A 15,018-nucleotide genomic window follows, 5' to 3' on the forward strand; every position below is an offset into this window, starting at 1 on the left:
GGTACTTGGTGCTGCTTTGAGCGTATCTGTGATTCTTAGTGCCTGAGCCCGGCAAAATGAGATCACTCCTCCTCTTTCTCAACTCTGCCTCCTGCCTAAGGATCCTGCTGCTCTTTCTTGTGTATTATGCTGTGATCAGGCTTGCCAGATCTGAGGTAAGTGAGACTCCTTGAGAGATGGAAAGGCTGGATTGATGCCAGCTGAATGCAGGAACCAAACAGAAGTAGTTTTCAATCAGCAGGCTCGGATCATCTCCATCCAAGAGTCCTCAAAGAGCTGGCTCAGGAGGTTATTGGCCCACGGACATTAATTTTTTAACCAATGTAGGATTCCTGAGGGAATTCCAGAAGGCTGGAAGTGTGCTAATGTTTTGTCAATATTCAAAAAGGTTCAGGAAGTTGACCCAGCTTCTTATAGGCCACTTAGCCTGAAATAATGGACAAACTGATATGGGATTCAATCAATAAAGAATTAAAGGACGGGAATATATTCAAAGCAGGTTAACAATGTTTCATGGAGAATGGGCCATGTCAAACATAGATGTGACAAACTTAGACTTTTGGAAGGTGTTGTTTTTCACAGATTCCAAGGCAAGATGGGCCCATTGTGATCTTCTAGTCTGACCCTCCTGTCTAGCACAAGCCAAAGAACTTCCCCACAATCATGCCTAGTGCATACCTTGAATTAAAATGTCCAATCTCGATTTAAAAAATTGCCAGTGATGGAGAATCAGTCCACCATGACCTTGGTAAATTGTTCCACTGGTTAATTCCTCTCACTGTTAAAAATGGACGCTTTCTGTCTAGTCTGAATGTGTCTAGTTTCAACTTCGAGCCATTGGACCATGTTAGACCTTTTTCTGCTAGATTGAAGAGCCCATTTGTAATTATTTCTTCCCCATGTAGGTATTTATAGACTTTTCCTCAAACCACCCTTAACCTCTTTAAGCGACATTGACTGAGCTCCTAAAGTCTATCACTATAAGGCAGATTTTCTAATCCTTTAATCATTCTTATGGCTCTTCTCTGAACCCTCTGCAATTTATCAATATCCTTCCTGAATGTTAGACACCAGAACTGGACACAGAATTGCAGCAGTGGTTGCACCAGTGCCAAATACAGAGGTAAAATAACCTCTCTCCTCCAACTTGAGATTCCCCTGTTTAGGCATCCAGGAACCGCAGGACATTTGGATTAAAAATTAGCACTATACAATATCAATGGAGCACAGGTTAAAGGGATTGAGAACAGGCTAATGGCTAACTGATAGATCTCAAAAAGTAATTGTCAAAGGGCTCATCGAATGTGGGTGTTTCTAATAGGACTTTGCAGGGATCAGTACTAGGTCTGATGCTATTCAATATTTTTCAATGACTTGGAAGTAAATACAAAATTGCTGGTGATAAAAATGAGCTGATGACATGAAGATTGGCAGAATGGAAAATAACGATGAGGACAGGGCAGTCATGCAGAGAGTTCTGGAGAGTTTGTTTGGCAAATGGGGCCCATTGGAACAAAATGCATTTTCACACAGCCCAACAAAGAGTTATACGTCTGGGAACAAGGAGGGCCTATTCAGCTTTGGATTTACTGATCTTTAGCTTTGTATCATCTGGAAATCTGGCCACTTCACTGTTTCCCCCCTTTTCTAGATCATTTATGAAGATGTTGAAGAACTCTAGTCCCAGTACAGATCCTTGGGGGACCTTGCTATTTATCTCTCTTCATAAACTCACCATTTATTCCTACCTTTGGTTTCCTATCTTTAAACCAGTTAGTGGTCCATGTGAAGACCTTCCCTCTTATCCCATGACAACTTACTTTGCTTAAGAACCTTTGATGAGGGATCTTGTTAAAGGCTTTCTGAAAGTTCAGGTACACTCTATCCACCGGATTGCCCTTGTCCACATGCTTCTTCACCCCTGTGACATTACGCCCCATATTCTTCATAGAAATATTGTTCTAGGAATATGGCATAACTAAGGTATGTTTTATGCAAGATGGGTCATGTGAGATATCCTTGGAAAGGTTCTGATTTACTGAATGGGATTATCCTGTTTGGATGGATGTATCATTTCTGTATCTGAAGTTAGGAATATGGGCTCTGTACCAATTACAAAAGCGCTTGCACCAGTGGAATGCCCCCAAAGAGTAGGCAATCAGCCTGGATGGGCCATTAGGAAGGACAATAGGACATGGAAGATGCTAATCTTCCTCCTTCCTGAGAAGTTTCCTGGGATGCTGCTTTGACACTGCAGGGTCATGTGATCATGTCACCTCATAGAATTATAGAATCCATAGAATATCAGGGTTGGAAGGGACCTCAGGAGGTATCTAGTCCAAGCCCCTGCTCAAAGCAGGACTAATTCCCAACTAAATCATCCCAGCCAGGGCTTTGTCAAGCCTGACCTTAAAAACCTCTAAGGAAGGAGATTCCACCACCTCCCTAGGGAACGCATTCCAGTGCTTCACCACCCTCCTAGTGAAAAAGTTGCTCCTAATATCCAACCTAAACCTTCCCCACTGCAATATGGTAAACCAAAAACTCTCACTGAGGCAGGAGAGATTGGAGCCAGATGGATGGCATCGGTAGACAACACGAAAGCTACTGCCAAAGGGAGCGAATCACACAAGGTACCCACCGAGACTAAACCTTACCATAGAGGGCCAATCAAGCCCACACCTACAACCCAAGCACATTCACACCCTACCTCTTCTTCTACCTCACCAGTTTCCAGTAAACCAACACAACCCCGTGACCCGTCAAGTGGGCGATGTTTTGGATGCAATGAACTGGGGCACATCAAAGCCAAATGCCCAAAGAACCTGAACCGGGTCCAACTCCTTGCACCTGCACACCAAGGAACCCCGGAATTAGATATCTCTCTTTCTCAGTACAACCAGTACAAGCAGAATTAAGAATAATCAATAACAAACACACAGAATTGCAAACATAGGATTATTAGATAAGGACACAAAGTATCTTTCTAATACTCACTATCTTGACTAGAAGAAATTAGTCAGAAAGGTGGAACTTGTAGGGACTTGATTAACTCGCCTGGTCTCTTGAACTCCAAACGGCCAAAGACCAAGACCCCCCCAAACAGAGAGAAAAAGTTCCCTCCTAGGAGTTTCAAAATCTCTTCCCTGATTGGTCCTCAGGTCAGATGCCCACCAGGTACTATGCTTTAACCCTTTACTAACTATTCATGACAGAAGGAGATTCCACCACCTCCCTAGGGAACGCATTCCAGTGCTTCACCACCCTCCTAGTGAAAAAGTTGCTCCTAATATCCAACCTAAACCTTCCCCACTGCAACTTGAGACCATTACTCCTTCTTCTGTCATCTGCTACCACTCAGAACAGTCTAGATCCATCCTCTTGGGAACCCCCTTTCAGGTAGTTGAAAGCAGCTATCAAATCCCCCCTCATTCTTCTCTTCTGCAGACTAAACAATCCCAGTTCCCTCAGATGGCCATCATTTTGGACTGGTGGTATTTTTCCACTAGGATGGAGGGGAGGGGGTGGTGTCAAACTGGGAGATAAAGGATTCCTGTCATAGCCAAATCCTATTGAAGGCTTGGAAGTGAGTTAATCTAGGTTCTTCTCCACCACCTCCCTGCCCCAAAAGGAAGCCTGCTGAAAACATCTGGAGAACTAAAGGAACTAAACTGTGGGGGAGGAGGGAAGGGGCCGAGCCCAGGCGAGAAAGATCTAGCCTGTGAAAGGAATACCTGGCTAATTAAGCTGCAAGCAGTGCAGTTTACCTTCAAGAAACTTTGCAGCTCTCAGGCAAGTGGACTGAGCTCATGCCAAACTGTTGTTGTTGTTTTTTGGTGTAAAACAGCTGCCGTTTAAGGATGATCTAGGGGTTATATCAGCACTTGTTTGGGAGGATTTGCATAAGCCATTCATGGCTTCATCACTCAGGAGTAGCATGGCCATCGCAAATGGCTGCAGAGAAAACCCCGATATCATGCATTCCCTAAATATGTATCTAGGAAACACTGTTGTCCAGATGTCGGATTTCTCCCCCAGGGTCTGAATTCCGTGCATGGTATCTGGGGTTAGTTGCATACTCTGCAATCCTAAAACCTGCAGAGTTTGATCATCTCTGCAGGAGAGAGAACATTGCAGGCTCTCTCCTTCAATGCTTATAAACTCTGCAGGCTCCTGGTACCAGCAATCCCTGTTTCTCCAACCCCTGGAGTGTTGCAGTGACCCCTGTTATGGGTTGTGCTTTGTGCCCTATATTGGCTGCATCATAGGAAAGCACAATGCCTACCCATGATGCCTCAGAGTGCAATACTCTGCCAGAAGGAAAAATTTCCCTCTGGCCCCATATGGCAATCACCTCTGGCTCATTGTTCTCCCAGGTTTATTGAGGAGTTCTCTTCTAACCCTGCTGCTTTCTCTGTGTGTGGCAGGCTTCTCCGAGGAAGAGGAGGCCCAGAAAGACAAAAAAGAAAGCGAAAGGTAAGCAGCCCCTCACCCCACAGCTGCGGTGGCAGACTCAGGCCCCATGCAAAGCAGAGAAATAGGGTCTATTTCCCGACCTGCCTCCCCTCTTCCTGCGAAGGCACAGTCGTGCCCAGAGCCGTGCAGAGGCACTGGCTGGGGCTCCGTTCACAGGCTGCCTCTGAAATCTGGGGCAGAGGGTGCCCAAGCAGCTCAATGTCTCCTTTATGTCTCACTTCTGGCAGCTTTTGGATGCTGTGCGGAAGAGTTGGAGGAGGCTGGTGCATCCCCAGAGACGTGGTAAGCAATGCCCCCCTCCATGAATCTGCAGTGGGTCAGTCCCCTCCTTTAGCGTCATGCAATTCATCCCGAACCAGGGGCAGTAGCCTGAGTAATCCCTCCCCTGCCCCGACCTATGTACCACGCAGGCAACTCTTCTCCTTTAGACTCCTGCAATTCATCCCCACCCTGCAGAAGTTGCCATCTCTAACCCACCCCCACGCCTTGTACAATGGGTCATTCCCTTCTTCCAGCGTCATACGGCTCCTTTAACCTGGGGCAGTGGGGGGGGAGGGGTAGATTGTGTCAACTGGACTGGACCATCCTCCCCTCCCAAGAGCGGGAGAAAATGTTTTCTGAGAGCAGCCCCGTGCACCCCGGGGAGGTGAGGTGGAGAGGTCAGGAGGAAGGCTGGCCTTTCTGGTATGGTGAGTAGGGAATCCAGCAGCACTTGGGTAATGGCCCCTCCTCCAGTCCCCCAGCATAGGTTCCCAGTAGGATTTGAACCCTGGGCCTTCAGCTCTGCAGCATAAAGCACCCCTTAGAGCTAAAGAAGCAGCTGCATAGTTGGTAGCTAGAGTAGGCTGTTATCCTATCTGTTGATAAGCTTCTGTGGAAGGGACCTGACACACATGCAGCCAGCAGGATAGACACTCACCTCCTCAGCACTAGACAGGGATCACCTAACAATCCAGCTAACCCCAAACCAGAACATCCAAGGCCCGGGTATTGCAGGGGAGGAGGCTGCCTCAGTGGAGAAGGGGACAGGGAGCCTTTCGGTGCCGCCCCTCTGGGTAAAAGAGGGCCTGAGGGCAGGGCCTGCACTCAGCTATCTGCTCTCTCTGTTCCACAGCTGCCCTGTGCCCCTGGAGAAGCTCCCCTTGGTTCACAGCCTCAGGCTCGTTGAGAGGAGGGTACAGTACGTGGGCAGACACCTGGATGCAGTTCTGATACCGTAAGGCAACTGAGCGGGGGGCACCAGACTTGGGGCTGGGTGGGAGGGGATAATGAATGTAGAGAGGAGGGAGCAGGGAAAACCAGATACTCCAGCATCCTAAAATAACAGCTGAGATACCAGTGAAAGTGAGGTGAGGGATTATCAGAAATTAAATGCAGAGACTACAAGTTGGGGTTGTGAGTAGGAGCAAATCCTTCTGTACGGCAATATCTGCCAGCAGGCGACTGTCTAGAACCTGCCCGTGCTGTGTTTGAAAGAAAAAGCAATCCAATGACACGCTGTGAGGGGGTGTCCACCCCACATAGGACTGGAAGGGGCTCAGGGTGGCCAGGCAGGCCCATGAACTCCACAGGATGCACCTGGAGGAAGAGCCAGGGAGCAGGGAATTGATTGCAAGCAGGCTCAGCTGGGCAGGAATAGGCGGGGCCGATAAAGCCAGGAAACTGGCAAGAGACAGAAGCTGCAGCTGGGAAAGGGCAGCCCCTCCCTGGGAGGAGGGGGGAGTGTTTGGAGCTGGTGCACCCAGAGCAAGGAGGGGAACCAGGAGTAGTAGGAAGCAGTCCAGGCTGGGAGAGGAAAGCCCAGAACTGCTGGGTTGAGGGTCCCTGGCCTGGAGCCCGGTGTGAAGTGTGGGCCCAGGTTTCCCTACCAGCCAGCGAGGGCACGGCCCAGACCTGTGGGGCAGTGAACAGGAGGACTGTCTGGGTCGCTGTGGGAGTGACAGGCAATTGCAGGACTGTACCCTGGAAGAGGGGGAAACGCTGAGTGGCCTAGCCATGAAGGGGACACTGCAGTTCCCGGAATGACAGAGAGATGATGTGACCACATGCGACAACTGGAAGGGGCATTGGCCTCGAGAGCTAATCCCCAGAGTAGGCTCCAGACAAGCAGTGAGTGGGGCACCCTGTGATACACCCCAAACATGAGTCATCAGCTGGGTTCAAACCCAGGACTTTCAGGACCATAGCACAGTCCCCCACCAGCAGAGAAACTCCATTAACTGGGAGCAATAGTAGGTTGTTAGCCTCTAGTGTATCAGCCATTAGAAGAGGACAGTTTTCCAGTGGGTTAGAATGTAAGAACATAAGAACAGCCAGACTGGGTCAGACCAAAGGTTCATCTAGCCCAGTATCCTGTCTTCCAAAACGGGCCAATGCCAGTGCAGCAGAGGGAATGACCAGAAGAGGGAATGATCCGTCCCCTGTCGCCCATTCCCAGCTTCAGACAAACAGAGACTAGGGACACCATCCCTGCCCAGCCTAGCTAATAGCCATTGATGAATTTATCTAGTTCCTTTTATAGTTTATAATCTTGGCCTTCACAACCTCCCCTGCCGAGGGTTACACACACATGCTCACATCTTCCTCACCCAAAGCAATTGTTGTTAGCTAATCTTTCTGTTAAAATAGCACTGGGTCCCCAGTCATGCTCAAGGCCCCATTGTGCTAGGTGCTGCACATGTGCGTGTGACGAAGGGGTTATCGTTCTAGATAAAATGAGTGCCGGCTCCCCCTCTCAGTCCTTCGTTACCCAGCTGATGTCCTTGTGTCAGGCTGTGGTGTGCAAGGCATGCCTAGGCACTGCCCCATTGCACTACTGTTGGAAGGCTGTGCCCAAGCCCTGCCTTTGCTCAGCAGGGCCATGTCCCATCTGTCCCTGTCTGCTCTCTCCCACAGGCCGAGTGTGGCGACAGCCGCGATGAGCCAGTTCTCCTATTCCGCTATGGAATCCACCACCTCTGCCCTCTGGAGTCCCAGCTCCTTTTCCCTGAGAGAAGCCGCCATCATTCAGTCGGAGCCCCTCTGCCACACAGGGGAGATCATGCCCTTCGCGAGCTGAAAAGGATCCACTCATCCCATCCAAGCCCAGCCTCTCTCCAGGCCTCCTGTCCACAGCAGACAAGACCGGGGAGAGCAGACCACGGGTCTGGACCAGACGTCAGTCCATAGCTCAGACTTCAACATCCGGCAGACGCATCTGCAGAGGCGACTGGGGGCTCCACAAAACCCCATCCCGGGGGAGCCATTGCTGGGTGAGGGGGACACCAAGCAGCAATTGGAAGTAGACCCAGATCTGCCCAAATGTGGATTTCCAGCAAAGGTCCCGGAGCCCTTCAGATCCAACACCAGCCCTCAGCGTGCACAGGAGATCCAGGAGCCATGTGTCTGCCCCCGGGGACCCCTGCCCCAAAAGGCCCATAGGATCATGGCATCTTCTGATGCCATCCTGGCCAGGCTTGTGACCACAGCGGTGGTCAAGCTGCAGGATCACGTGGCTCAGAAATGCTGGCAGATCCAAACGAAGGCCTTTCCTAAGATGGTGCGAGAGTCGCACAGAGATGCTCCCCTCTGGAGAGAGACTGCCCTGCCTGGGCCACTCCGCCCCCCTAGGGAGCCAGGCAGGCACAGGACAGCGGCATTCCCAGCGATGGGACAACAGCCTGCCCACCCCATCGAACTCCACATAAGGCATCAGCATCCGGTCATGCAGAGGGGGCTGCTCACCCTGGACCCAGAGCCCCTGGCAAAGCTGCCTCACGCCATCCCAGCCAGGGGAGCCCGTGTGGAGTTCACTGAGATGGAGACCGATTTCCTGCAGACGGGGAGGCAAAGCACAAGCTCCTCTTCTTCCACACGTCCTCCAACGCCAGTGGAAGATATCACCATGGAGACGGGCAGGAATGATGGCGCGGCAGGAAAGCAGACTAACCCACAGCGCTGCACTCTGCCAGCAGGGGTGGGTCTGACATCGCCACCTCCAGGAACCACAGTAGCAGAGAAGACACTCGCAGCGACACTCCAAATGTATAGGAGCGAGTTGAGAAAGCCCCTTACCAGTGTGAGCGGCAGCAAAGGGACTGAAGAGAAGCTGGAGCTGCACATGGAGAGGAAGGTTCTCTTGGGAGAAGGCTCCTGCCTGCGGCCAGGGGCACAAGCAGGTGAGAGCACGGCAGATCTTCCCAGAACCCAATGGCACCAGGTTGCCCCAGAGGCACCAGGCTCTGAGCAGCTAACAAGATCCACCCTTGACTCTCTCCTTGCTGGGCAGGCTGCACACGACCTGCAGATCAAGCAGCTGACGGAAATGTTGAGCAGCTCCCGCCCCTTGGCGGGCCAGGTCTCAGTTTGCCAGCAGTGCCGCAAGGCATATCCAGGAAAGAGGAAGGGTGAGAAAACGCCAAAGGAGACATCTGCTGAGCTGCATGGTGTTCGAGACATCATGCATTCACATGGGTTCAGTGGAACTGTGAATTCAAAGCTCTCCAGGGACCAGCCACCAATCAGAGTCTGCAAGAAGTGTGGTAAGCATCGACAGAAGAGACCAGCTGGCTCTGCAGGTGCTGACTTGCCGGGAAGATCCCATGGAATTCCACAGCGATGGACTCCAGGAGACTCGTCAGCATCATCCAACCGCAATAAGATGCCAGTGCTGTGGCTCCTTCCAGCAGACAAGAGCAAGACTCAGGATGGGATGGGGAAAAGGGCTCCGCGCAAGCAACCAAAGATGGTGTCCGTTGCAACGAGTACAACAGGGCTTTCGCAAGCTGGGGAGAAAGCAAGTTGGAGTCCTGACGGTTCTCCCTCAAAGTCACCAAAGGCCTCCAGAGCTAGGACACCATCCCCTTCAAGGAGCAAAGTTCTCCAAAAGATGTTCATGTGCCTGAAGCAAACCTTCAGCAAGCTGCAACACAAAGTGAAGTCCCGAATGTCCAAGGACCCTCGATCCAGAACACCTGACACTAAATTTACAAAGCCACCCTTTTGGAAGGCAAGGGCCTCCAAGGGTGTCCGTTTTCCATACTACTGAATCTCACCCTGCCAGCATGCCCACTAACAGCAGGGGCCCACAAATTCCAACCTCTCCCTATCATCCAGTGGGCCCGGAAAGCATGGGCTAAAGTGGCTGAGAAGAATGGCTTGTTGTCCTGGGACACAGAGACTGATGTATAAGTGACTCTCCTTGGGGTATGACATTTAAACCGAGATTCCAAGATGAAGGGGGGCCTGGGAGCTTGGATGAGATTGAGCGTGTGGCTAGCTCACTGGATTTATTACTTTACTTCATGCGGTTCAAGAATCAATCCTTCCTTCAAGAAGAGCTGACCCTAAATTTACAAAGCCACCCTTTTGGAAGGCAAGGGCCTCTAAGTGTGTCCAGTAATACTATTAGGGCCCTACCATCAATCAAACACAAACCGGCCCTTTGACTCCTAAAACCCCGCCCCTTGACCCCTTAAACCCCGCCCACCTATCACCAGAAGTCCCACTCACAGGGTATTACTTCCAGGGTCAAGGAGGACACATGACCCGAAGCAAAGTATGTCATGTGACCCCTCTAAGAACTCCTCCCACTGCCCTCTACCAATCAGGAGAGGTTTCGCCCTCATAGGCCTACCCGGAGAGGGGATTTGACCAATCTGGGGTGTTCCAGGGTGGGGTGACCCATCCGGATGTGGCTCGTGTGACCCCTCTAAGAACTCCTCCCACTGCACTCTACCAATCGCGATGGGTTTCGGCCGCATAGGACCACCCTGAGAGCAGATTTGACCAATCGGTGGTGTTCTGGGACGGGGTGACCTGTCCAGATGAGGATCATGTGACCCTTCTAAGAACTCCTCCCAGCGCCCTCTGCCAATCAGAGCGCAACACTATCACCCCATAAGTCCCAGCACTGGGGCAGAAGAGACCATCTTTTACCAAGGACGCGTGCTTTAGAAATCGTGGAAGCATGGACTCCTTCACCACCCCTGGTGAGAACTTCAGACTTTGTGTTAGCCCCGAGGGCCTTTGGACTTGTGTGGAGAAAGCGCTACATGAGCGACAGTTCCCACGAGGGCCCTTTGACTCAGCCATTGATGGATACGCTGGAACCCGAAACCCAAACTCTCGTGAGGCACACCGATGAGTGTGATGGCCTCTCATTGTCTGCCCCCCTAGAGGTGGAAGGTGAACGCAGCTCAGGGGAGTCATCGGAGGACAAGGTGAACGGAAAAGACATTGCTCAGGTAAATGAATGATTAAGAAGTGACTGTTGATGATGGGGTGAAATGGGGTTAGGAACCGGGGGGTGGGGTGGGTTGTGTATATTTAAAATCAAGGAGTGGGAACTTACACTGTTTCTTTTCTGAAAATCTCTCCACAGCTTGACGATGCCTTTCTAGAGGACCCAGAGGCCCTGGACAGCATTGCATCAAGCAGCGAAGATGAACTGGGCTCTTCTTGTTTTTGCTCAATGCCGGTACAAATTGTTGAAGAGGACTCCAAGGATGACGGCTATGAGGAGTTTAGAAGGCTTAGCATGGAACTAACTGAGCCAAGGCGACGTCGTGAGCGTAAAAAAGTCATGCGGACTATTGTACGTGTTGCTGTTTATGCTGTCCTTAATCAGTGCCTTAGGGAAAAGCTTTTTGAAGATTGTGAGGTCTGTGTCATAGATGCGGCAGCCCAACGGCACCATGACTGTGTGACTTGGACTTCAGTAGATCTAAACTTCAAGCTCCGGCGCCTGTGTGCTGAGTTATGTTTGGAAAACTTATTAAACACTGTTCTTGCCATAGGTTATGCTCCGCAATGTCTGTGCCTACCCAAGAACATTTAGCGTAAGGGGTGACCTTGATAAATGCTGTGCAATTTAGTGCAGACCCTGGCCATGTTTTAAAGAAAATGACCAAACGGGAAGATGCCTGTGTCACATTCTTGACTTGAACTGGGACCGTATAGAATATGATTGCAACCAAGGTCCTGTAGTGGCATCAAATCTTTTGTAAAGGGGGTCATATAAGGGGTCTAAGACCAGGTTATGGGTTGCTGGTTATGATTATGCTGTCTGTATGAATGTGTCATTTTGTGGTTGAAGTTATGAATATTGGCTCTATCCTGTCTGTATCTCAAACTTATGCTATGCTTCTGGGTGACATCCCAGATGAGTTGGTGTTAGCTCTGCCTAGCCTGCTTGATGGCCCATTAAGGACCATCAGCTACACAATTGACCCATTGAGAGAAGGCAGATGCGCCTTGTAAGTCAGCAAAGTATGCAGGAACTTGCTCATGTGACTCCAGACTCCATTTTGCTTGTAATTTTCCACAGTAAGGACAAAGAGGTGTTCTTACACCTCAAAAAGACTATAAAAGGCTGATGCCTCATCTCCAGCTTGTCTTCAATCCTGCTTCTTACCTCTGAAGGGACTTTGCTAGAATCTGAAGCTCTGAACAAAGAACTGTTGACCCGTCCCAGCTGGGGATGGACTCCAGAGACTTAATTTAAACCTGCAGTTTATTCTATCACTGTTCTAAGCCTGAAACAAGAAGTTTGCCATTATTGTATGGAATTGATTCCATTTAACCAATTCTAGCTCTCATCTGTATCTTTTTCCTTTTATGATTTTATAGATTTATAGATTCATAGATTCTAGGATTGGAAGGGACCTCGAGAGGTCATCGAGTCCAGTCCCCTACCCTCATGGCAGGACCAACTACTGTCTAGACCAGCCCTGATAGACATTTATCTAACCTACTCTTAAATATCTCCAGAGATGGAGATTTCACAACCTCCCTCGGCAATCTATTCCAGTGTTTAATCACCCTGACAATTAGGAACTTTTTCCTAATGTCCAGTCTAAACCTCCCTTGCTGCAGTTTATGCTCATTGCTTCTTGTTCTATGCTTAGAGGCGAAGGCGAACAAGTTTTCTCCCTCCTCCTTATGACACCCTTTCAGATACCTGAAAACTGCTATCATGTCCCCTCTCAGTCTTCTCTTTTCCAAACTAAACAAACCCAATTCTTTCAGCCTTCCGTCACAGGTCATGTCCTCAAGACCTTTAATCATTCTTGTTGCCCTTCTCTGGACCCTCTCCAATTTCTCCACTCTTTCAGTACCTGTTTTCCCCCAATTACAAGGTTTCATCCTGTGAGTTTATCGACGATGAAACCGCGTGTGTGTCTTGGAAGCATGCAAAAGACCGGTACTCTGTCTCTGGCAATACCAACGCCTTCATAGCCTGTTTCACCATCGCTTCTGCCCGCTTAGAACTATACAACCTCCTAGAGAGGTTGCAAGAGTGGTGCCTGTACCACGACGCTGACTTGGTGATATTTGTGAAAAGGGAGGGTGAGTGGAATCCCCCTCGGGGAGATTATTTAGGGGACCTCACGAGCGATTATTTCAATTAAAAAATAATAATCTGTGTACTTTTTTCTGAATTGGTCTTTTTTAAAAACACCAAACATCAATTGTCTTTAAACCTCTCACCTGAGGTGCTTTATTGGGTAACATGGCTGTGAAAATTATCACAAAATACATGTCTGTGCTTGTTGAAACATGTTTTGAGCAAGGCTAGGCATGCCCAAGGAATATCTCATCGGTAAAGGTCTTTTCATAACCTTTTTCAAAAGGACCTTTGGTTTTAGGTAGTCTCACGTGGTCGCATTTCTCAAAGGGAGAGGCATGTGACCTTTGTTGAAATAGCTTGAGAGGCCTTGGATACCTCACCACTCGTCTTGTGTTTTTGACCTAAGGCCCAGGCATATTTGGATAGAATGTCTATCACTGTTAAGATGTACTTAAAACCACTGTTGCATTTGGAGACCTGGTGCATATCCACCAAATTTGCCTGCCATTGCACATCCACATCTGAACCAATGGTCTTGTTTCTTTTAAAATGTATTTGAGCCGGTTTGTGTAAAGTGCAAAAAAGAACAGGAGTACTTGTGGCACCATAGAGACTAACAAATTTATTTGAGCATAAGCTTTCATGGGCTACAGCCCACTTCATCGGATGCATGCAGTGGAAAATACAGTAGGAAGATATAGATATACACAGAGAACAAGAAACAATGGGTGTTACCATACACCCTGTAAGGAGAGTGATCAGTTAAGGTGAGCTATTATCAGCAGGGGAGAAAAAGAACTGTTTGTAGTGTTAATGAAAATGGCCCATTTCCAGCAATTGACAAGAAGATGTGAGGAATTGTAGTGGGGGAAAAATAAGCACGGGGAAAGAGTTTTACTTTGTGTAATGGCCCATCCACTTCCAGTCTTTATTCAAGCCTAATTTAATGGTGTCCAATTTGCAAATTAATTCCAATTCAGCAGTCTCTTGTTGGAATCTGTTTTGGAAGTTTTTTTGTTGTAATATTGTGACTTTTAGGTCTGTAATCAAGTGGCCAGGGAGATTGAATTGTTCTCCGACTGGTTTTTGAATGTTATAATTCTTGATGTCTGATTAGTGTCCATTTATTCTTTTACATAGAGACTGTCCGCTTTGGCCAAAGTACATGGCAGAGGGGCATTGCTGGCACATGATGGCATCTATCACATTGGTAGATGTGCCTGGTGGCGTGGCTGATGTGATTAGGTCCTATGATGGTATCCCCTAAATAGATACGTGAACAGACTTGGCAACAGGCTGTGTTGCAAGGAAAGGTTCCTCGGTTAGTGTTTTGTTGTGTGGTCTGTGGTTGCTGTAGGATTGGGGGCTGTCTGTAAGTGAGGACAGACCTGTCTCCCAAGATCTGTGAGAGTGATGGATCGTCCTTCAGGATAGGTTGAAGATCCTTGATGATGCGCTGGAGAGGTTTTAATTGGAGGCAGTGGCGGATTAACAAATTTGCCACCCCTAGGCCTTCAAAAAATTGCTGCGCCCCCTCCCCATCCCGCGCGCCAGCTCACCTCTGCTCCCCCGCGGCAAGACTGGGAGGGGGTGGGGAGAAGGGGAGTTGTGACACGCTCGGGGGACTGTGGTGGTGGAGTGGAGATGAGCTGGGATGGGGAGCGGCTCCCGGGCCCCCCCAGGTTACTCCTCGCACCCGTGGGTCCAGCTCACCTCTGCTCCGCCTCCTCTGAGTGTGCCGCTACTCACTTCTCCCTCTCTCCCAGCACTTTAGCGTGGCAAGCCTGGGAGGGAGGTGGAAGGAGGGAAGCGTGGCGCGTCTGGGAGAGGAGGCGGGCCAGGGATTTGAGGAAGGGGCAGAGTTGGGGAGGGGGTGTGAGCAAATTTGCCGCCCTAGGCCTAAGCCTTTTTGGCGGAGGCGATAATATGCCACTGGTTGGGGGCTGAAGGTGATGGCTAGTGGCGTTCTGTTACTTTCTTTGTTGGGCCTGTCCTGTATTAGGTGACTCCTGCGTACTCTTCTGGCTCTGTCAGTCTGCTTCTTCACTTCAGCAGGTGGGTACTGTAGTTGTAAGAATGGTTGATGGAGATCTTGTAGGTGTTTGTCTCTATCTGAGGGGTTGGAGCAAATGGGATTGTATCATAGAGCTTGGCTGTAGACAATGGATCGAGTGGTGTGGTCTGGATGAAAGCTGGAGGCCTGTAGGTAAGTA

The 15,018-nt window shown here is 49.5% G+C and overlaps 1 protein-coding gene across 2 annotated transcripts; it reads left to right on the forward strand.

Annotated features, from left to right (window-relative positions):
- The first annotated feature begins 7,699 nt into the window (after positions 1-7,699).
- LOC120398663 lies at positions 7,700-11,490 on the forward strand. Of its 2 annotated transcripts, none has more exons than XM_039526212.1 (2): positions 7,700-10,700; positions 10,838-11,490. In XM_039526212.1, the coding sequence occupies exons 1-2, from the start codon at positions 10,509-10,511 to the stop codon at positions 11,291-11,293; spliced, it is 648 nt and encodes a 215-aa protein (XP_039382146.1). In that variant the 5' UTR covers positions 7,700-10,508; the 3' UTR covers positions 11,294-11,490. Both variants share the same exon structure in this region; 1 of them encodes a protein (XP_039382146.1).
- The last annotated feature ends 3,528 nt before the right edge of the window (positions 11,491-15,018 follow it).

Source organism: Mauremys reevesii, linkage group 2 (genome assembly GCF_016161935.1).
Source record: "Mauremys reevesii isolate NIE-2019 linkage group 2, ASM1616193v1, whole genome shotgun sequence".
In the NCBI taxonomy this organism is placed as follows: domain Eukaryota; kingdom Metazoa; phylum Chordata; order Testudines; family Geoemydidae; genus Mauremys; species Mauremys reevesii.